The 23,570-nt window shown below is 45.3% G+C and overlaps 1 protein-coding gene across 23 annotated transcripts in view; it reads right to left on the bottom strand.

Moving 5' to 3' along the window:
- LOC122540474 (polyhomeotic-like protein 2) overlaps positions 1-23,570 on the bottom strand; it is a 308,477-nt gene that overhangs the window by 17,965 nt on the left and 266,942 nt on the right. For 22 of the 23 annotated variants that reach the window (XR_015753414.1, XR_015753415.1, XM_087980196.1 and 19 more), the window contains 2 exons: positions 19,791-19,962; positions 3,757-3,959 (listed from right to left, as the gene is read on the bottom strand). Coding sequence is in view for 21 of the 23 variants with exons in the window: in XM_087980196.1 (XP_087836322.1) it covers positions 3,757-3,959; positions 19,791-19,962 (375 nt within the window). In the remaining 2 variants the exon portion in view is untranslated. Of the gene's footprint in view, positions 1-3,756; positions 3,960-11,888; positions 12,612-19,790; positions 19,963-23,570 lie in introns of those variants that run through there. The other variant, XM_043676327.2, reaches the window with a different exon arrangement.

Below are 23,570 nucleotides of genomic sequence, written 5' to 3'. Positions count from 1 at the left end.
TACAGGTCCCAGCAATTTAAACATTTAGAATGTCTGACCATGTACTTTAGAGAGGGCTCTCTATTTTATTTGCTATTGATTTTATGAATTGTGACCGATCTGTCTCATACATGTCCATTCACACGGTCACCAATCTTTGTTTTTTTTCTGTTTAACTCATTTATTTTGACTGTCTCCATAGATTTCCTCTTAATTCTTTGGAATTATCTGCCACAAAGATCACTGGATCTTTAGTCATTGAAATTAAGAGATTATTTTGGGGAGTTGGGATTTGAAGGAATTGAGGGATGTGGAATACAGTGGAAAGTGGAGCTAATGTTAGGGTTTCACCACAATATTATTAAATGGCAAAGTGGGTTTGAGAGACTGTCATCTCCTGCTGCTAATTATGTTCTTATTCCCATCCCTCCCCCTTGCCTGAACATTCAGATTCTTCATTGAATTGGGCTCCACACTTGCCAACCTCCCCATAGTAACTCACCTCGAAGTGGTTTATTCCTCATGCCTGCACTGACATGGTGTCGTGTGGATTTTAGGGAATGTCACGGCTATTCTGCACCCAGTCCACACAGGCACATTCTCCGAGAAGGATAGTTAAACCAAAACCAACAGGAGCTGTGCTTCTTACTCATTTCTCCCAGCCTTTGCCCAGCCACCATTTTGAGAATGACGTTGTGAGACTCACACTGGGTTCAAACTCAACAATGCATCATAGAATCTCAGAAAGAAACAGCGCTAAAAAGGAGGCCTTTGGCCCATCGAGCCTGCACCACCATTAGAACATGGATCATTTAGAACCCAACATTTCTCAGCATTAGCCCCATAACCCCGCAGTACCATTACCCTGAAAACTCTAAACCTATTCAAGCCCTGGTTCTTCCCTGTTTTTGGGGTTTCACACCAATTAGATTTCTGCTTTACGGAAATGGAAACAGCTTTGCAGCTCTCTTCCCATTTCCTTCTATCTTCCAAGAGCCCCCGTTTGCCTTTTTCTGTGCCTCTAGCTCCTGCAGAGCACATGGTTTCATGTAACACAAGGCAGTGCAACTGTGGGGAAATGCTACACACCAGGGAATCCCTCGCCTTTCCTGCACATTGTCCTCATGCAAATGTGTTGTTAGCTCACTAACATACACACTTGCCACCCTCATGTGACACCAGTTGCCCCCCCCCCCCCCAAGGGTTGTATTTCCTCAAATTCAAGCAGCTATTGGTCAAGGGGTTCAAGAGATCTTCGGGTAAGTATAAAGGGTCACAAGAGAAACCACCTCACCTGCCTGCTGAGTCTGGAAAGGGCGGAGACTAAAAATTAGAGGAATTCAATTTGGAGATAGTTCAACACAGAAGGGTTGGGAAAAGTCTGGAGATCTCTCCCAAAAATGGCAGCAGCTGCTGAACCATTTTCAGTTCCAGATTCATGGATTTAAGGAAGGTCAGGTATATGTAGTTAAATGGCAGGTCAGGCACAGGATTGGAGAGAATGTCAGGACGGACTCCAGGGCTAAATAGACTCTTCCCATTCCTTCATTTATATGTGGCAGTTTATATGTGGCAACTTCTCATAGACCCTGAACAATTAGAAATCAAGTCAAATCAAAATATTCATTACTTACACCCAGGCAGGTCTGCAAGCAAAACTGGCGTTAAGCATGCAAGTTAATCTCAGAGCAGGTTACACAGTGACACACACACACACGCGGGCTGGGGGGGTGGGGGGGGGGGGGGGGTGGGGGGGTGCGGAGGGGAAGAGATGAAGAGTGAGGAGAGGTCAGGGTGGGAGAATAGCAGCAGAGCAAAAAGCCAAAAGACAGGACACTGCCAGGGTAACATCGTTTAAAAAGAAAATAAACATTACACAGTATTGTAAAATAGAAAATTGAACACTCACAAAAATTGCCCATGAAGAGAGCGTCGATAGAGAAGGTTGTGGAAATCATTCAAAAAGTGGTTGAAACATGATGAGAAGAAAAGTACAGACATGAAAATGTCATTGTAAACAGTGCAACATCTCCGGAAAGCTTTTACTCGTTTCAATTTTAAACTGCAAGTCAGAGACACTCCCCCACCCCCAAACCAAAAAACAAATGACAGACACAGAGACACAATGCTTTTACAGCCAGAAACATGGAGTTCATTTTAATGCAGCCAGTTAGCATTAAAGGAGTTGGTCTCCATTAGAGACCCAGCTAGTGTTCTTGGGACCCCGGTTCAAATCCCACCATGGCAAATGGTAGGACCAGAGTTCAATAAAAATTTGGCATTTCAAGTCTAATGATTACCATGAAACTTTTGCCGATTGTCAGGAAAAACTCATCTGGTTCATCATCGTCAAGGGAGGAAATCTGCCATCCTTACCTGGTCTGGTCTACACCCGACTCCAGACCCACAGCAATCTGGTTGATTCTTAACGTCCCTCTGAACAATTAGGGCTGAGGAGCCAGTGCTGTCTTAGCCCACACCCCATGAATGAATTAAAAAGTTCTGAGGCAGGGATGACCAGCATATCTGCCCACCCCACGCCCTCCTCCCACATCAACCCAAACCAAAGGCTCTCTGGCAAATCTACTGGAGTCGAATGCTGAGGGTGTGCCACTGGAAACAGTAATCAAACCAACCTTGTGACAGGGTCATTTCCAATGGGTTTGAGACCCAGCTCAGGCAACAGGAATAGAGATGGTGCCACTGACAGTGACAGCACCCTCCTTCCTGCCCACTGGCAGCACTGGTCAGGTCCACACCAGCTCACTTCCCCAGCTGACTTGATCTGCTCAGGGTCTTCCAGCTGTGTTTCTGACAGAATCCCAGAAGAGGTTTAACTGTTAGCAATTCCTCCTTCACCTGGAAGGGCTAGGGGCAGGACTGGAGAGTTATCCCAACCTTCGCCAGGAGAAGCTCTGTTCGAAGAGCCAAGCAGCGTTATCCAATCCCTGAGAAGGTGAGGCAACAAGGAAATGAGAGTTTTAATTAGTGAACTCTCTCTGCCTCTTTGCAATGGTCCAACTGCAGTTTATGTCACTCCCTAGTCTGCCTGCACAATCGTGATATTTCCTGACAACCTGTCGGCTGATGTTATGACACACCTCTGGAGCAGGAGGAAGTTGAACCTGGGCCTCCTGGCTCAGTGGTAGAGACACTACCACTGTCACAAGAACCTGTGCAATCTAAAATTAGCATTAAACAGTAAACAATCAGCACTCCCAGGGTCCAAACTCTTATTTCAGTTCCCATCTAATGAGCAGTTCAGAGTCGGATCCATTTCCTGCTTGGTTTTGAGATTTCCAGTTTGAGGTTTTTGGGAATTGTCCAACTGTCACTCATCACTCAAGTCCAGCTGTGTATAACTTCTTCTGATGGATCTGTACTGCAACAGCTTTCCTGATGACTTGGACTGAATAGTCAGCTCCCAATGTAATTAAAGTTCTGTTACCAACACACTGTCAGCCACAATGCAATTAGTAGCAGGAAAACCAGGAAGCTTTGTTATATACCAAATAACAAATGTGTCAGACATAAATTTTATAAGACAACACATAAGACGACAGGCCGGAAGACTTTCAATCATTCACATTGCTGCAGAGAACAGAATTAATGTCGATAGTTGGTTAAACAACTCTGAAGCTGCTATTTAAACTGTAGGCTGGGAACATACGCACAGAGTGCAGCAGACTGAAACAAGTGGAAGCTACACACAGCACTGTCTACATTCATGAATTTAAGCTGAAGCCCACAGTGAAGATTAAATTTGAAGCTACTCACTGGAAAAGGTTCAGCCCCCTCCTGTATGACAAACCCTTCAATGACATGGGTCAGGATCTGTGGTTTGACAATTGCCTGAGGGGGTTTGTTCTCGGTGCTCTGAGGCACACTCACAGTTACAGATGAAGTTGTGTTACCATTCCCGGATGTCATGGTGGGGACAGGGCTGGCGTTCTTTGCATTAACACTCTCCGGAACTTTCCCTGTGATGGAAGAAACAACAGTGTTACTGCCAAGGAATCAAAATGCTACCAACAAGGCACTTCCAGCAAATGTTAACTCTGGGACCACACCCCATCCCTTTGCAAGCCTGCCAATGCTGTATAATAAGTGTTCTTCTCAGGAACTAAGTCAAAGGCTTGGCTAATACTGCTGTGATTTATTCTGGTCCATTCTCTAGAGACATAGTGAGCTGGTAATGGAGGGGACCATGTGAAAGGAGACTGCTCTTCACTCCTACGCTGAGCAAGAGGCTGCTGCATTTATACTCAACTTGAAAGAGTTCAGCATGTTAGCTGTTGCTGTTCCCAATGTTACAACAATATCGAACATTATTTCTTACAACAGGTGTGCTCTGGAATGTCAGTAAGTCACAAATGGGATCAAGGACCAGATCTCGCAGTCCCGAGGATGCTGAATCGCCTCTGAAGTGGATAGCAGCCTTTGGAATTCGCACAATTAGCTGTCAGAGGCTTTATGCCTGCCCATACAGAGTGCTGTTCACAGAACTGTTACAATCTAGAAAAAGGTCATTGTGCTACATCTGCCGTGCTTCTCGGTCTGCAATGAGAAATCATGGAAACAAAGCTCAGTCTTGCTATAAAAACACTCCAGAAAAATCACACTTTATTCTTTTCTGCAACATGGGTTTGTTGCCCATCAGTAATTACTGCTGAACAGAGTGGAGAATTTCCTTCCCTAAAGGACCTTAGTGAACCAGCTTTTCCTGGCTGCATCACAGAGACTTGCTTCTGTTTTCATTCTAGTCTCTCAGTAGATTTTTTTAGTTAGCTCCAGCTACCGCACTGGGATTTGAACCAAAGCCCCCGAAACTGGGGACTACAGGTTACTTGTCCACTCACATTACCACTTATAGGATAACCCCTTGACATTCATTGGCATCATCATCTTTGAAATCCCTCATTAATGATAACCCGCAGCATGTTGTTAATCAGAAACTAGAACATAAAATAGTTCTAGGGAAGACACAAGAGCAGGCCCTTTGGCCCACCATTTCTGTGCTGACCCTGATGCTATTCTAAACTAGTCTCATCTGTAGTCCTCTATTCCCTGCCTGTTCATCTGTCTGTCTCAATACCTCTTAAACGTTGCTAGTGTTTATGCTTCTACCACCTCCCCTTGCAATGCATTTCAAACACCTACCACCCTCTATATAAAAATACTTTCCTCACAGATCTCCTTTAAATATTCCCTCTCTCTCACCTAAACCTATGCCCCCTAGAATTTGACATTCCCCATCGTGCAAGAGAGACTCGGACTATCCATCCTCTCCATTCCTCTCATAAATTCATATACTTCTGTCAGGTTGCACCTCAGCATCTGACATTTGAGCAAAAACAATCCAAGTTTGTTCAGCCTCTCTTTATAGCTAATACACTCCACTCTAGACAAGTCTAAGAGAGTCCCAGTAAACGTTGGGGAAGTAAAATCACCTTCTACAACAATCCTGTTGAGTTTACATCTTTCCATGATCTGCTTCCATACCTGTTCCTCCATCTCCTGCTGCCTATTGGGAGGCCTATAACCCCATCATAATGATTACACCTTTCTTATTCTACCTGAGTTCTACAAACATTAGCCTCAAAGATGTCCTCTTAGTGTAGCTGTGACATTCTCCTTAATCCTGCACCCGCTTTACATTCCTCTCTATCCCTCTGGAAACATCTAACTCTGGAACATGGAGCCGCCAGTCCTGTCCTTCTCTCAACCAAATTTCTGTAATGGCTACAGCACATTAGATCCATGTTCTAATCCAAACTCTGAACTTATTTGCCTGACCTATTACATTCCTTGCCACAGATCCCACTGTGTTCATCAACCTGCACACTTAACATACTAACCTCCTGCTCTGGTTCCCCTCCCTCAGCCGCACTAGTTCAAACTCTCCAAAGTGGCTCTAGCAAACCTCTTTCCAAGGATATCGGTGCCCCTCCAGTTTAGCTGCAATCTGTCCTTGTACAGGTCCCACCTGCCCTGGACGAGATCCTAATGATCCAAACATCTGAAGCCTTTTCTCCTACATCAGCTCTTTTGCCACACATTCAACTGCACTGTCGATTCTGTTATAGTGTGTGTTGCTTCAGCACGAATTGGCTATAACCTGATTGAAGAATGTAGACCATTATTGTAGAACATAAACTTTTCTTACTTGTGTTAGCTATAACACGATTCCGGCCCCATTAGTTTAAATGGTGTAGCTATTGTGCGATTTCACATAATGAGAGGTCACACAAGAATGGAATTACCACTTTATATCAGAACCAACTGTACTATCTTTTTAAATTCTGGCCTCATTAGCACAAGGCACAGGGAGTAGTTCAGAGATTACAATCCTAGAGGTCCTGCTTTTCAACTTCTTACCTAACTGCCTTTGCAGGACCTCATCACTCTTCCTGCTGAGGCCGTTAGTACCAATAATGACCTCAACCTCTGGTTGCTCACTCTCTATCCCCTGCCCACTCAGAAACATCCTTGAACCAGACACCATGGAGGCAACACACCGTCCTGTTGTCTCGCTCATGGTCACAGAAACATTGGAGGGCGGCACGGTGGCACAGTGGTTAGCACTGCTGCCTCACAGCGCCAGATACCCGGGTTCAATTCCCGCCACAGGCGATTGACTGTGTGGAGTTTGCACATTCTCCCCGTGTCTGGGTGGGTTTCCTCCGGATGATATGGTTTCCTCCCACAGTCCAAAAATGTGCAGGTTCGGTGAATTGGCCGTGCTAAATCGCCTGTAGTGTTAGGTGAAGGGTAAATTTTGGGGAATGGGTCTGGGTAGGTTGCTCTTCGGAGGGTCAGTGTGGACTTGTTGGGCCAAACGGCCTGTTTCCACACTAAGTAATCTAATCTAATCTGTGCCCCTGCCTAAAGAGTCCCTCATCACTATTGCCTGCTTACACTTCAACAGAGCAGTTGTGGTGTCACTGATCTGGCTGCTATTGCTGCTTTCCCCAAGAGGCCACTCTCCCCCAGAAGTGTACAAACAGTATCCCTATTTGAGAGGGGAATGGTCACAGGGTACTCCTGCATTGCCTGCCCATGCTTTCTCATTTTCCTGGTGGTTACCAAACTCTTCTCTGTGTAGCCTTTCCTGGTGGTGTGACCAGCTCAGTAAAAGTGCTATCCACAATATTCTCAGATTCATGGACATTGCATAGTGAGTCACTCCACAGCTCCAAGTGGCAAATCAGGAACTGCAGTAAAACACACTTTCTGCTTATGGAGTCACCACGGAGACTGGATGTGACCTTGATTTCCCTTGATTGCAGAGGATCAGGTTCTCCTCCTGTCACTACTGCTCTTACTGACCCAGTTCTGCTACCAGACTACCTATAAAGTCAGAGATTAGCAAACCTGCAGCAAGTAACTTACTTAACTCCCCCAAAGCCCCTCCACCATCTACAAGGTACAAGTCAGGAGTGTGATGGAATACTCCCCTCCTACCTGAATGGGTACAGCCCCACAATACACAAGCAGCTGCTTGATAGGCACCACATCCAAAAACATCCACTCCCTTCACCACCGACACTCAGGAGCAGCAGTGTGTACTATCTACAAGATGCAGAAATTCACCAAAGATCATCACACAGCACTTTCCAAACTCATGAGAAGGACAAGGGCAGCAGATACATAGGAACACCACCCCCTGCAAGATACCCCCTCAAGCCACTCCCCACCCTGACTTGGAAATATATCGCTGTTCCTTCATTGTCACTGGATCAAAATCTTGGAATTCCCTCCTTAAGGGCATTGTAGGTCACACACAGCACATGGACTGCAGCAGTTCAAGAAGGGAGCAACTAGGGACAGGCAGTGGCTGCTGGCCCAGCTAGCGATGTCCATGTTCCTTGAATGAATACAAAGCATCATGATAGCTAATGAACAGCATCAGTACCTGATTGAGAAACTGATTTTCATATTTGCAGAATACCACATTTCCTCATAACAGTTACATTTTATTTTTAATGTTTACTTTCAGTTAAAATAATTTATTTCAATTTTATTAAGCTCGAGGTAGAAGTGAAAAGGTCAGGAATTTTTACTTCTCGTTTACTGTCTGAAAGAATACTTCAATATGATTTGGCTGTTCCACAGTTGTCTTTAAACTTAGAGAGCCCCTTGACTTGGAGTCAGATTCGAAACAATCAACTAAGTGGTATACATATTATGTAGAACACGTGGGTAGCTTACTTCATTGTCTGCAGCTTGTGTCATTATGGCTGTGTGGCATGTCTCTCTCCCCCATTCCTGACTGGGGTGAAACGCCAGTGTTGCTGTAGCTACACCTGTGCAGGTGAGTGATGAGGAATTTAATCCCACTCAAAGGCCGGAACTTTGGTCCGGTGCAGGCATTTACAGAGTTTCGGCAGTGAGTCACTCAAGAGCCCAGTGCTCTGACTCAGTTATGAGGAAGTGGTTTCCCTTTCTCTGTTGGGCACAGACAGGGTTAAAATCCTCCTGTGCAACCCAGCAATCGACTGTCTACTCAAGGAGTATTTGTGCCTCCTCCAGCTCTGACCTACCTTCCCTCTTTACTGAGTGCTCATAACATTGAAGAAGTGTTCAGATGTGCATTTGCAATGCCAAAACACATGAGGCTTTAGTCCAATTGCTGGAAGACAGGGTTAGAATCGTTGCTTTTGACTAGTGCAGACTCTGTGGCCCAAGGGTCCCCACGTCTCCTCTGCCACCTCACTCTGACTGGAGAGGCACAGAAGCTGAATTTCATCACCAGCCTCATTGAGACTGCAGTCAGTTTGAAAGGAGGCAGTATCTACTCTGGATGGAGTGAATCTAATAGAAACCAGATCTCAGTAAGCAGCTGGTGATAGGGGAGAGACAGCTCTTAGGCTTCAAGGTGCAGAATGGCTGGCTGCTAAGGCAGTGCAACATCACCACCACAATACAGATATGAGACCCCATACCTACTCACTTATACCAGGGACCCAGCGACCAGGCAGATCACTGCAGGGCAACAATAACCAGCATTCACACAATGCCTTTGACACTTTCAGCTTCACAGAAATATCAATTGGCATTTTTAATCTCTGTTCAGACGAAGAAGTTGGTTCTACAGAATGTCCTCTCAGCAAAGGGAGTTAGAGAGGGATCGGGCTTTAGGGACGGAATTCCAGGACTCGGGCCCAGATAACTGAAGGCACAGCTCCAATGGTGCAGAGATTAAAATCAGGGATACTCAAGAGGTCAGAAATGGATGAGCAGAGGGAACCTGGAGGGTTAAAGGGCTGGAGGAGGTTGCAGAGAGGGAGAGGGCTGAGGCATTTGAAAGCAACAATTAGGTTTTTAACATTGAGGTATTGTGAGAATGAACTGCCAGACGAAGTGGTGGATGCAGATACAGTTATGACATTTAAAAGGCATTTGGATAAGTATGTGAATAGGAAAATGTTTGAAGAGATAGGGCCAGAGCTGGCATGTGAGATTAGTTTAGTTTGCGATAATGTTTGGCATGGACTGGTTGGACCGAAGGGTCTGTTTCTCTGCTGTATGACCATGAGAAGGTGGTGAATGGAGGTCACTGAGCACACGGGTGGTGGGGGTGAGAGAACGGGACACGTTGAGCTGAGTTAGCAGCAGCTGCTGGGAGGAGCTCAGATTGAGGAAGGGGAGAATTGGGGGAACAGCCAGGTGTGCACTGGAGGAGTCGAGTCCAGAGGACAAGCTGACATGGACATGGGCTTCAGCAGCAGATGATCGGGGGCGGGGGAGGAGGGGGGGGGGGTGAAAATCAGGGAGATGTTATGGAGGTAAAGGAACGAGTTTGAATGGTGCAGTCATGTGGATCACCGGAACCTCCAATAGCCATGAGCTGAAGCAGGAAGTAGGGTCAGCATCCAATTAGAGGGCTGGAGGCTTGGCCATCATCCAGGACAGAGGTGAGTGGCTCAGCTGCTGTGCTAGTGTCACCCATTCAGATCCCTAGTTTCTGCATTAAACTTGTAATTGGCTGGAAATGAGCAGCAGCCTTCCAAGGAAATTGGCTTCTCAGTGCAGATTGCTGCTCCCCACTCAGATGGGCAAGGAGGCTCTCATTAAGACAGACCAGATCTTTGGTTTTGATCTTGCCAGATCCTTTTGGACTGCTTTCAGACTCTTCCACACCCTCCTCCCCAACCCTGGGAGCAGTGACATCCAGGAGCCGTCAACTAGTAACACTCTTCCAAGTTCAGAAGCTGATTGAGGGTCTGATCAAACAAGCTGGTGTGGATTACTGAGATGACTGGTCAGTCAGAACTGACCGTGTTCAGATAATATATTAAATCAAAGACAAAAACCAAGATGCTGCAGATGCTGGAAATCTGAAATAAAAACAAAATGCTGAAGGAACTCAGTAGGTCATACTAGACATGAAACATTAACTTTGCTTCTCTCTTCACAGGTGCTGCCAGACCTACTGAGCTCCTCCAGCATGTTCTATACTAAATCAAAGCTCTGTTTACCTGCTCAGGTGGACACAGGGGATCTGACAGAGTTTTTCCTTGCCCTGACCAATATTGTTCCCTGGACCAATAGCAACATACACAGGTTCCTTGGTCAATACAACGTCACTCTATGCTGTCGGTGATTACCTAGCAAGATCTGGCAGGTTTACTGGAGACTGAGTGAATCTAGGGACCAAGTGATAATTGGGTGTTAATTCCATAAGAATTTGATTGGGTGTGTACGTATAGACAGGGGCAGAGTCAGTGGGGTTGTGATTAATGAGAATAAAATTCTAACCAGAGAAATGTCTGCCTTGACACTAGCCAGCATTTTGACTCTGGTGTTTGGCAGCGGGAGTTTTTCGTGTAGATTAACTGCATTACTTATAAGAGCAGCATTTGAGTTCTCAGTGATGCCCCCTCACACACCACCTGAAACAATGATCTGATCAGTGTACACTACATTGCTGATTGTTGGCTCTTCCTGTGCACAAACTGATTGTTGTGTTTGCTATGTGGCAAACTGACTTCCCTTTAACAACATACATCATTGGCTGGAATTGAACATCCCGAGATTGTAAAGGTTGCTCCAAAAATGCAAAATAATCAAAATTCTCACTCCTTCCCCAGCACCGCTCTCCAAACACGGTGCTGCCCTTGCAGTCAAACAGCAATTGCCAGCAAAGTTGCAATTCAGAAGGCAAACATCTCAAACACATTTGAGGTAAACATTAATTTTTATAGTTGTGACCTCAGTGCCCGAGTGTCTCAGTTTAATTTTCATTCAGAATGTTTCAGGCACAAATCTGTCCCAGTCAAGGTCGCACCTTGTATCAAACATCACATCAGCCACTGAATTCAGAAGCCCAAGTACACACGAGGTTGCAGGAATCATACAGAGATTGGGAATATTGAAACTCTCCCTTACGTTTCTATTGAGCTGTTACATTGCAGTAATGGGGCAAATAAACCACCAGAATTAGGTCCAAATTTATTAACTTCAGTGACACACACCTTCACTCGAGGATTTCTAACAAACAATTGTCTCTTTGCTTTGAACTAAAATGGAACAATAACACAACAAATTTTTTTAAAAGCCTTTGGTCAGACAAGAATTCTCAGTGTCATTTTGAAAGATACAGAGAGGGGTTTGGAGTGATAATAAAACACAAGCAATAGCCAATAGGCAATCCCATCTCACTGTGCTGGGTTTGAACTCAATAGAAAGGGGTTCCGGGAGAGATGTACAGAGAGCAGCTAACTCACTACCAATTGCAGTACTCCAACAAGTCAACATTAACTGCCTTGGCTTTTTAATGCTACACCTTCCCAGCAGATAAGTAGAGTTTCAGTTACACCTGATAGAGAATTGGAAAATTCCACTCATACTGAACATAACGTGCAAACCATTTTTTGTGGAAGTAGTTGATAAACACAGTAACTCACCAGAGTGCAAAGTGACAGTGGGATTATTCACCTCCTCAGCTCTGTTCCCATCATTCTCTCCTATATCGGTTTTTTATTTCATTGCCTCTGGTGCAGCTCTTTCACAAACTAGCAGCTAGCGGATCCTAAAATGCCATCTTTTAGTCCTTTGAACGAATACTCTCTCCTTCAGCAGCAACGTTTGGTAAAACGATAAAATATTTCCAGTGAACTCCACAATCTACAGGTCACAAGATGCCCATCTGTTTTGAGTGTCTCTGAACACGGTGATTTATCCAAAGGGTCGGGCTGCTAACTTCACCATGTGCTGTTTTTAAACCGAGATGAGCAGCTGCAGGAAGTCGCTACATGACAGTCAGTGAGCTGGCTGTCTGCTTAACCTCCAGTGCAGGCCAGTCCAACCCAGATACAATCTGCCTGTCCACAGATGATCAGTGAAGCTGAAAGCTGTACCAATCAATGCATCCACCACAAAGCCTCATTTAACACATCACAGTGACCAAAAGGGGCTTCTTAATCTTCCCGTGTCAAAGTGAGCAGCTCAAAAACAAAATAGCAATCGCGTGCTGTGGTCCCGATTGCTGTCAGAGACCGAGGAACGATGACAAGTTGTTGCAGTCAAATGTTCCCCTTCTTTCCTGACACACACACACATGCAGGTCAAACTAAACACCTCTCAAAACGGGCTGAATGGCCATCACTCCACAGTGTCCATGTGGCTGGTGGCTTATCCTCTCTGCCAGTCGGAATGGCCCTTCCCTGGAGTGTGCGCCGGCCTCGTCGTTTGGAGCTGCTGCTCTCTCTGGGCAGCACGGCTTCGAGTGATTGCAGCTGCATGCAAATGAAGGCACAGTGCTGTGCTCCTGAACAACAGACAGGACATCTTGGCTGGAGATACAGTGACCTCCTGCTGTGCTTTCAGAGTCAGGGGGGGGGGGGGGGGGGGAGGGTTGAGAGACCAGTGGGGTTTTACACTGTACTAAAGAACAGGTGTCTGTGGTGAAGCATGCACAAGCAACTACACTCCCAAAAGAAAATGTATGCAGATCAGGATACGGTAATAAAGACAGTGCATGGACAAGAATGTGAACAGTACCCTCCCCTCAAATTAATTGTAATTAGTGCAAACCTTTTGGGGAAAGATTGATTCCCTGTGAATGTGGATGGTGTAGGTGGGGCTCTAGGTCCTGCCTGAGCAACTAATTTACAATCACGGGCTCCAAAAAGAGGAACCAACTGAAAAGAGAGCAGCAGCTGGTAGTTAGTTTCTGCACTAGCCCTGTTGGCTGATTTACAAATCAAAGCATGGCAGACAATAATGTTCATTCGACACAGGCAAGGAAGCAAGAGATGGTCCCAAAGGGGAAGCAGCCCCAAAGGTACAACTCTGAAACCATGACTTCAATTCACGCCTGCTGGCTGGCAGTGAATTAAATCTCACCCCCACCCCCCCAACAACCCTCCACCCCCACCCCAATTCCCCACCCTCTCCCATTCATCTCCCACCAGTACTGCCACAAACCACAAAGCTTTAAGAATCAGACAAAGCAGATTTGCTGCAACAGATTCTCTTTTCTGTTCAGAGGATACATGCAGGTGACAGGCCATTGTGCGCTCACTCGGTTTACTGTACAGATGGTGCTAGATGAAGCAAACAGGATGACCCGAATCGCGGAGTGACCAGCTGGAAACTCACTCTCTCTCTCTCGCTGGCAAGTTTGGGCTACAGGGTTGGACTTTGTCTATTAACCCCAGAGGAATACTGCACCCAGAACCCACAACCTCGCTATCACCCAGAACCCTCCATCTCCTTCTTTAACCAACAACACAACCTTTATAGGCAGATATTAAAATACAGCATTAGCAAGACACATTTTGACATCAACTCACTGCACACCAAATAAATTCCTTAAACTTCAAACTGACCTGCTTCACTGGCCCTGCTCAGAGATCAGGGAGAATCAGTTAGTGACTAATTTGACATCTTGGGATCTGTGTTACAGACTGTGTGTGTGTTTGTGTGGTGCACACACGTGTTGTGAGCACAGAGAGAGACACAGAGAGAGTAATAAGTGTGAGTGAGCTTTGTGAGCAACACTGTGTGCATGATTGCCTGTGCTGGTGTGCAGCAGATGGACTGTGCTGTGAGTTACTGTTGGACAAGGTCACGACTCCCTGTGTAGCCTCTTTACAAGCAAACATCGGACAATACTCACCTTCTCAGCGCTAGGTCAGAGATCAGCCCCTTTCTCAGAAAACAGCAGGCAGCCTGGGACTCAGAGCTCAGTTGGAGTCCCTGCTTCCAGGATGAAGGGAAAAGACAAACAAGGGGAAGAAAGAAATGGGAATACACTCAGCACCAGATGGTGAGGGCACATCGATGCAAAGTGCATTAAGATCAGATCAGTCTGAGAGAGGTGGGGATTGTCACAGAGGTACAACAGCAATATTGTAATCAGTGCAGCTACTGAACAAGGCATTCACACTCACCAAGCATTGCTTCGATTTGCTACTTTCAAAATTACTACAAAAAACCACATTTACACTGTCCCTTTAAAGTAAGGGAAAGTCCCAGGGAAAACTCATCCACAAAAATCTTGCCTCTGCCCCAAGGGTGGCTCAGTGGTTAGCACCGCTGCCTCACAGCACCAGGGTTCCCAGGTTCAATTCCGGCCTCGGACGATTGACTGTGTCGAGTTTGCACATTCTCCCCGTGTCTCTGTGGGTTCCCTCCGGGTGCTCCGGTTTCCTCCCACAGTCCAAAAATGTGCAGGTCAGGTGAATTGGCCGTGCTAAATTGCCCATAGTGTTAGGGGCAGGGGTAAATGTAGGGGAATGGGTCTGGGTGGGTTGCACTTCGGCAGGTCGGTGTGGACTTGTGGGGCCGAAGGGCCTGTTTCCACACTGTAAATAATCTAAACCACTTACTCCTCACCTTAACGAGACGTGAGCCTTGGTGAGGCCACACCTCGAGTATTGTGTGCAGTTTTGGGGTCTCAGCCTGAGGAAGGGCATTCCTGCTATTGAAGGAGTCCAGCAAAGATTCACCAGACTGATTCCCGGGAATGGTAGGACTGACATATGAGGAAAGGCTGGATCGACTGGGCTTGTACTCCCTGGAATTTAGAAGAACGAGGAGTCTCATGGAAACATATAAAATCCTGATTGAATTGGACAGGCTAAATGTGGGAAAAATGTTCCCAATGTTGGGGAGCTCCAGTACTAGGGGTCACAATCTAGGACTAAGGGGTAAGCCATTCAGGACTGAGATGATGAAGTATTTCTTCACTCAGAGTTGGGAATCTGTGAAATTCTCTCCCACAGGAAGCTGTTGGGGCCAATTCATTGGACATATTCAAGAGGGAGCTGGATGTGGTCCTTGCAGCTAAAGGAATCAAGGGGTATGGAGAGAAAATGGGAATGGGACACTGAGATTGCATGATCAGCCATGATCACATTGAATAGTGGGGCAAGTTTGAAGGGCTGAATGGCCTACTGCTGCACCAGTTTTCTGTTTTGATGTTTCCTATTGTACATTGTTTTACAGAGACTGTGCTAGAGAAAGCAAGAGATAGGAGCAGGCCACTCAGCCCATTGAGCCTGTTCTGCTGTTCAATAAGCTCATGGCTGAGGGTCTACCTCAATTCCATAGTTCCACTGAATTCTCTTGCTATTTATTAATCTCTGCTTTGAATATGCTCAATGACCACACCTCAACAACAACCTGGGGTTGAGAATTCCAAAGATTCACAACCTTCTTCCTGAAAAGATTAATCTTCACCTCAGGGCAGGATTCTCTAAGTGGGAGGGCTGTAGATGTTGAAACAGTAACTGAGGCAGATCTTTAAGGAGATCGGGGATATGGGGAGGAGATGGCAAAGTGTCATTCAGGCAGACAATCAGCCATGAACCTGTTGAATAATGGAGCAGGATCAATGGGCCAAATGGTCAACACTGCTATTTCTTATGGAAAACCTGTGCATAATCACATACGCATGTACTGTCACTGTCCAACTGAATCAGACAGACAGTTTTGATACTAACCAAAACCAATTATGACTGAATGAAAGCAGAGTGCTAGAGAAACCCAGCAGGTCAGGCAGCCTCTGTGGAGACAGTTAGAGTTAACATGGAATCTGCTATGATTCTTTCTCAGAGCTGAACCTAGTTACTAGTCGTTAAACAGCAGCAACGTATAAATGTAGTGTACCTATAGTTGGTAGTGAACAGACTAGCTGATCAAGTAATGCAAGCTTCTTGCTTCTAGGCTTTCACAGCATTTTTCATGAGCTAATCTTTTTAATCACATTTTCTAAAAGCTTTATTGCCTAATGGAGCAGTTAGGAAGCTGATGTTATTACCCGAGAAATCCATGCTTTCTACTTCCTTCCAACAAACCGTAAATATATCACCCACCGGCAATTATCTGAACCTCGCGAGTGGGGTAGATTTCACAAAACTCCTCACGTGCAGGCAGTTCTGGAATGACCTGCCTGAGACAGGCTAACAAATTCTCTCTGGTTCCTGACCATACTGTACAGAAGATTCTCAGAGACAGCAATCCTATCCCACTGCTGCATGTGACCTGCTATGGATAACACCATGAGACATGAGCAGGCATTAGGCCATTCAGCCCATCGAGTCTGTTCCACCATTCAATCATATCGGATGTTATGGAGGCTCTGAGAATATTACCTCAGGCCCCATTTCCCCATGAGGAATAAAGAAGACTGTTCACTTCAGACCACACGTAGAAGATAGACAGCCATCAACCCAAGAAAGAATTAAAGAGAAGGCCTTTCATCTAGGAAGAGACGTGGGAGGGAAGATGAGGGAGATGGCGTGCAAGGGCGAGGGACGGAGGGTTAGGGATGGTGCGCGAGAGTGAGACAGAGATGAGAAGTTAGAACTCACTAAACACAGCTAAATAGTACAGAGGCTTTTCCCAGATTCCTGTCCTACCTGTTCCTGAGGTGTGTGTTGACAACATCCTGAACAGGCCAATTAGAAAATAAATTTAGCTGGACATGTAGACGAATGAGAAAGTGAGGACTGCAGATGCTGGAGATCAAAGTGAAGAGTGTGGTGCTGGGAAAGCACAGTAGGTCAGGCAGCATCCGAGGAGCAGGAGGGTCAATGTTTCAAGCAAAAGCTCTTCATCAGGAATGTAGATGTAGATGAATGAGAATGATAGTGAAAGATGTGAGAATTGGATGAGATGAAGAGAGATGAGTCAAGATCAGAGTGCATTAGAAGCACTGCTGGGCAGAATGGCCTATTTCTCTGCTGCAAATGTGCTGTTAATGCTCTTCATGTGTGCGTTTTCTCCAATATGTCGAACAGGAGCAGAAGTGTTCTCTCTGTGCGCTCTAAATCATACAGTAAGATATAAATTCCTCCTTATTCAACCCGATACAAATCCTGAGAGTAACCCACTCCCAGCAGCACGTTCATGCTCAGGAATGAGATCTGGAAAGAGGTGGCAATGGAGGAACCATAAGTGAGATCCGCAGCTATTGAGGGAAAGCTTTAACTTGGAATCCTGCTTTTCAAATTCCAGTGTGATGACACTCTATCCCCAAGAGGATCTAATCTGGTTTCATTATGGGTGAAGCCCCTCACAGCTCAATAGCGCTGCAGCACTGATGGGGTGGGCAAAGTCAGTACCACGTGGCCAGTGTTAACCTGAGTGTTTCCTGTTAAATTCGTCACCACAGGAAACACCAGCAGCTCCCTTAGTGACACGGCCAATAAACACAGCTCAGAACCTTGGGGGGGGGGCGCGTGTCCAGTCACATTGATTCTTTCTAGGGGAATCGAATGGGGGCAGCTGATCAGGGAAGAGGGCGCATCACCTGACGTGTTCTGCAGGTTAATAGAGAAGGGTGAAATTGAGACAACAGCAGGAAGAGTGGGGTAGGGTGGGGAGGGGGGGTGGATGTCAATGAGAAGGCACAGCTCGAGACTGAAGTTTCACATGAACTGGTGCCACGAGAAGCTAATGAATATGGTTCAAGCTCAGCTTCTCCTGTTGCCCAACAGAAGCATGTGTTTGGAGCGTCCCAAGCTGTCTCCAAGGGCAACAATGTTAAACAAATCTCAAACACAGAAGGACAACACACACAAAGGGACAATTAGCCTCCTCTCTTACACCGTCCCCCACACACAACCCGTCGGGAAGGTTGTGAAATCAGGAAGCTTCCTCTCTACATTTGAATAATAACTCTCTGGAAGATGACGGTGCTGACCCTCTTCCCCTGTAATAAACGAGAGATCACATGGTGTACAATGGGAATTCTAAGAGTAGCGAACTGAGTGGGGATTACCCCAGGATGCAGGGGTCTGAATCTGTTGTTCCATATGCTCGCTCTCCTGTGGAGGCAATGTCAATCAAATCATTCAGCGTCTCCTCCCCAGCTCCGTTAGGGAGCAGGAGTGGACAGGCCAACTTAACCAGCTGCAGTGTGTACAGATTATCCAAAGTTATCAGACATTGGAACGGCAGCTGTCACATTCCCAGATTTCCTGAACTTCCAACAATTGGTAGTGACAATCTCAGGAAAGGGAGAGTATGTGTTTTCACATATCGATCCTCTCCAATACTCAGACAGTCAACATAGGTGGCATTGGTGAACCCAGTTTGAAACTCATCCAGAGTGTGATCTGGACATAGTCATTTCCTTTTGTTTCTGTTTCTTGAATTTTGGCTCGTTTTTAATTCTAAGTATTGTATTTGAAGATGTTGCCGGACAGTGGAACTCTGTACACTCTGCTCAGGTACACATGACAATAATCTAATACGGAATAGTTATTGCATAATTTACTGAAAAAATTGTAAATACAGAAATACAACTTCACCAAAATGTCTGATCAATAAACCAGCTTCCTCACTCATTAACTTTTCTGTCCTCAGATTGCTGCAGTGTTCCAGCAAAGCACAATGCAAGCTGCAGAAACTGCATCTCATTTTCCCACTGAGCCACTCTTCAGGACTCGACATGGAGTTCAACACCTTCAGAGCAGGGACAGAGACCTCTACTCTGTTACAGTGCTCCTTCTCTGCCAGAGTCTGGTTTTCCTACCTCTGCTTGCAGCTGAGCTGACCTACTTTCTGCTCTTAACACCCCCTCTAGATCTTTATTTTACCTGTTCTCTACAGCTGTTACAACTCACTCTGGCTTTGCCTGCACTGCCTGTAGGATCTCCAATTCCCTCTAACCTTCCCTGACCTTCCTTTCTGTCCCACCAGCTCCTCCTTGTTTTTTTCCACGGTACGAATCCATCACTTTACCCCCTCCCTCTTTAGTCGTCACTGAGCCCACAATATTAACTGTTTCTGTCTCCACAGAAGGCGCCAGACCTGTTTGAGATGCTCAAGCTCTCTTGGTTTGTATTTCAAACTGTAAAATGAAACATGTTTGATATAAACCAAAGTGGTTCTGGGCTGACATCACTCCATGTAAAAGCTGAGCCCAGTGTAACACTGAGCCAGATGGAGCTGTGTTTCAACCCTGGGTCTAGGTGATGTTTGTTGAACCTGAGGGGTTTGAGGTCTGTGACCCCAATAGAGAGGCTGATGGTGGGTCTGGTTGGACACTCAGCTGAGGGTTTACCTTCAGGAGGCCAAGTGACATCTTTCAGAAAGTGTTTCTAGTTTAGAGAACTCTGTGCTACGCTGGACTCAAATTCGTTTCAGGAAGGACTGCACTTCTCCTCCAGCTCCCCCAAACAATCCCATAAAAATCATCCTGCAATAAATTATAACAAACACACAGTCTCGCTGGATTTTAAAATCACATGATCCTATTACGTCTTTGCATAATTATGCACTTCCCAGAAACATCCTTCATAAATCCTGAGAGTTAATGTACCCTGAAAAGGAATCTGCCCACGATCTCTCACCTTGTGTTATTGACTTGCTGGATTCAGTTTTCTTCTGATCGGATGTTGCTAAGCAGGTGGAGGTCGGAGGTGCTGTCTGAACTGCAGCTTTGTCTGATGGCCCTTTCTCAATGGCTGTGTCTGGCTTCTCTCTCCTGCTGATGTCCTGGCTGCTCCTCTGGCACTGCTGGATCTAAAACAGAGCACACCAGCAACACTCACTCAATCTCCATTCTCACTGGCTAGCAGCAGAAACTAAACATCCTGTACCTAAACCAGCTCAGCTAAGAATCAGTCACATCTGGAAGCTTTTAGGTAGAACGACACACAGATAGGTGGTGAAGCAGGTACTGCTAAGGAAGTGGGGAGGCTGCAGAAGGACTTGAACAGGTGAGGTGAGTGGGCAAAGAAGTGGCAGATGGAATATAGCGTGGGAAAGCATGAGGTTATACATTTTGTTTATAAAAACAGAGGCGCAGACTATTTTCTAAATGGGGAAAGGTTTCTGAAATCTAAAGAACAAAGGGAGTTGAGAAATCTAGTTCAGGATTCTCCTAAGGTTAATATGCAGGTTCAGTTGGTAATTAGGAAGGCAAATTCAGTTAGCATTAATTTCAAGAGGAGTAGAATACAAGAGCAGAGAAGTACTACTGAGGCTGTATAAGGCTCTGGTCAGATACATTTGGAACATTGAGAGCAGTTTCGGGCTCTGTATCTAAGGAAGGATGTGCGAGTGTGGGAGGGATTCTGGGGGGGGGGTTTACAAGAACCATCTTGGGGGATGAAGTGCCTGTTGTATAAGAAGCAGTGGAGGACTCTGGGTCTGTACTCGATCGGGGGGCTGGTTGGGGGGAAATGATTGAAGCTTACAATACTGAGAGATCTGAATGCTGAGAAAATGTTTCCACTAGTAGGAAAGATTAGGAGGGACATAAGAAGGAATTTCTTCAGCCAGAGGGTGGGGAATCTGTGAAATTCATTGCTGCAGAGGGCTATGTGGGCCAAGTCATTGAGTGTATTTAGGACAGAGATAGATAGGTTTTTGATTGGTAAACGGATCAACGATTGTGAGGGGAAGGCAGCAGAATGAAGTTGAAAAACAGATCAGCTAGGATCAAATGGCAGAGCCGACCTCATGGGCTGAATAGCCTAATTCTGCTCCTATATCTACTGGACTAATGGCAAAAAGAATGAGATTGTTGTTATTCAACAAAATATTTCACATTTGTTGCAAATCCATTTTTCCCCACAGAATCAAGTTGTGCATTTAAATTTGTACTAAAAATGACCAAACCTATTGTAACTAATCTATTAGTTGCATTGGAGTTTCCAACAATGAAATTGGATCAGTTAAGATCATTGTTGTTTGTATAAGATGCTATTCCACGTCTCTGGAATATTAGTAACAGAATCACTGTGCAAGCACTAACTTCCTCGTGTCAGTATCAACCAGAATATATCCTGGTTCCAGGAGTAGTCCAGAGATTAGGAATCCTGCAGCAAGTACCTTACTTCCTTATCCCCAAAGCCTGTCCACCATCTACAAGGCACAAGTCAGGAGTGTGATGGAAAACTCCAGACTTGCCTGGATGAGTGCAGCTCCAACAACACAAGAAGCTTGACACCATCCAGAACAACATATCCCACAATGCATTTAACTTAAACATTCATTCCAACAATGGAAGCACAATGCCAGTGTCTGTGCCCGCCACCTACAAGATTCACTGCAACAACTCGCCAAGGCTCCTTCATCAGCTTCTCCCAAATCAGTGACCTCCACCATGTAGATTACTTCCCAGACACACACCATTCTAACTTAATCGCTCAGCCTCATTATTGCTGGGCCAAAATCCTGAGATTCCCACCCTAAGGGTATCCCTACACCACGTGGACTTCGCTGGTTCAAAGCAGCAGCTCACCAGCACCTTCCCCAGAGCAACAAGGGTTGGGCAATAAATAATATTCTCAGTAACATTGATAGCCACATCCTGAGAGAAATAAAGAAGAGTGACATTTCAACAGCAGTGGCTAAGCTAAATGTTACACACATACTCTCATTCAAAAGATAAGATATATCATAAACACTCGACTAGAAAATCCCTAATCACATTAGCTCCAAGAACATTTTTCAACCAGAGTTAAATGCTCTATTACAATACCAGTCAGAGCAGTGATCTACATGTATTCAGGACAAAACAGCAGCACCCCACTCCCCCCTCCCCCTGCCCGCAACTCAGTCCTCTCCCCCAGATATTCACAACTGTGAAAGCTGCATCAAACTTGGGGAGATGCTCCTCAATTGCGGTACGGACACAAAGCTGTTCGGAGACTGGAAATTATCTCTCTCGTTCTGAAACCTGTCTGACTTTCATTCCATGTGGTTCACTTCCCAAACTAAATAAACTTCAACCTGATCAGCACAAATGTGCAAGAAAACAAAAAGCTGCTTTGCAGAGTGTTTGTTTTTACAGTATCAGTAGTTGCTTCACCAACGTGGGTGGTGGTCTCTGAGAGGGCAAGACAACAGAATCCTCCCAGTTATAAAATGACAGATGTTCAGCAAAGAGTCTGTGTTGATTGTTAAACTCACAGGAGTTCTCATACAAAGATCAATGTGGTCAACAAATCTCCAAATTAAAAACAACCTCTAGAGAATATTAGAAAAATATAATCTAAATAATTCACTATGGAGCAAAAAGCACTAAGTTGTGCCAACTTCAAAAAAAGGTTTCTGTCACTGAATTATTGAGAATGAAATGCAGTCTTCTCTCTTGTTAAGATAAGCCACTAAATGTTCAGTGAAATCTAAACTATACTTTGCTTGTTAAAGTATTGAGGGACTGCTCCCCGACCTCGTGGGTCATAATTTAGACGTTAACTTTCATTTGTAATTACATGGTGAAATTGTAGTTACAAAAGGAGTCATTGCAGAAATACGAGCATTTAATCCTGAGGTAATACTGAGTGCTGCCAGTAGATGGAGCAAGCTAGAATAGAAATTCATGAGATGTCGGTGTACAATTAGGCCATTCAGCCCATCGAGTCTGCCCTGCCATTTGATCATGGCTGATATGCTCTTCACTTCAGTTTTCCTGCCTTCGCTCTATAGCCTTTCAACCTGTTACCAATTTAAATCTGTCTAACTCCTCCTTAAATTTACTTACTGTCCCAGCATCCTCTGCACTTTGGGGTAGCGAATTCCACAGATTCACAACCCTTTGGGAGAAGTAGCTTCTCCTCAAATGTTTTAAATTTGCTACCCCCTTATCGTAAGATTATGACCTCTCGTCCTAGAATGCCCCACAACAGGACGCACCTGCTCCACGTCTATTTTAGCCATGCCTTTTATCATTTTGAACACCTCCATTTGATCTCCCCTCATGCTTCTAAATTTCAGACAGTATAGGCGTAAACTGTTAAATGTCTCCTTGTAAAACAAACCCCTTATCTCAGAGCAATCTAGTGAACCTCCTCTGAACTGCTAACACTTGGTTAGAAAAGATCCCCCATGTTCAAGCAGAAGTCATCTGTACCACAGCTTGCTCACAGAATGCCAGCAGAAAATGTACTTCAGAAGCAAAATACATCAGAAAATGTTCTGAAGATCCACAATCCCAGGGAAGTTACTTATTAAATTAGATTACTTCAGCAAAGTATTAATTACTGTAGAATTACAGCAGACTGCAGAGGAGGGAGGTGCTCATCAGTCCAGCGTTCCCCAATGTTCTGAAGAAGGGTCACTGGAGCTTTCTTTTCACAGGTGCTGCCAGATCTGCCGAGTTTCTCCAGGAATTTCTGGTT

Source organism: Chiloscyllium plagiosum, unplaced genomic scaffold (assembly GCF_037043375.1).
Source record: "Chiloscyllium plagiosum isolate Xiang-an unplaced genomic scaffold, Cpla_swu_hap1 HiC_scaffold_37, whole genome shotgun sequence".
Lineage (NCBI taxonomy): Eukaryota > Metazoa > Chordata > Chondrichthyes > Orectolobiformes > Hemiscylliidae > Chiloscyllium > Chiloscyllium plagiosum.
This window is presented reverse-complemented; position numbering and strand designations above follow the sequence as displayed.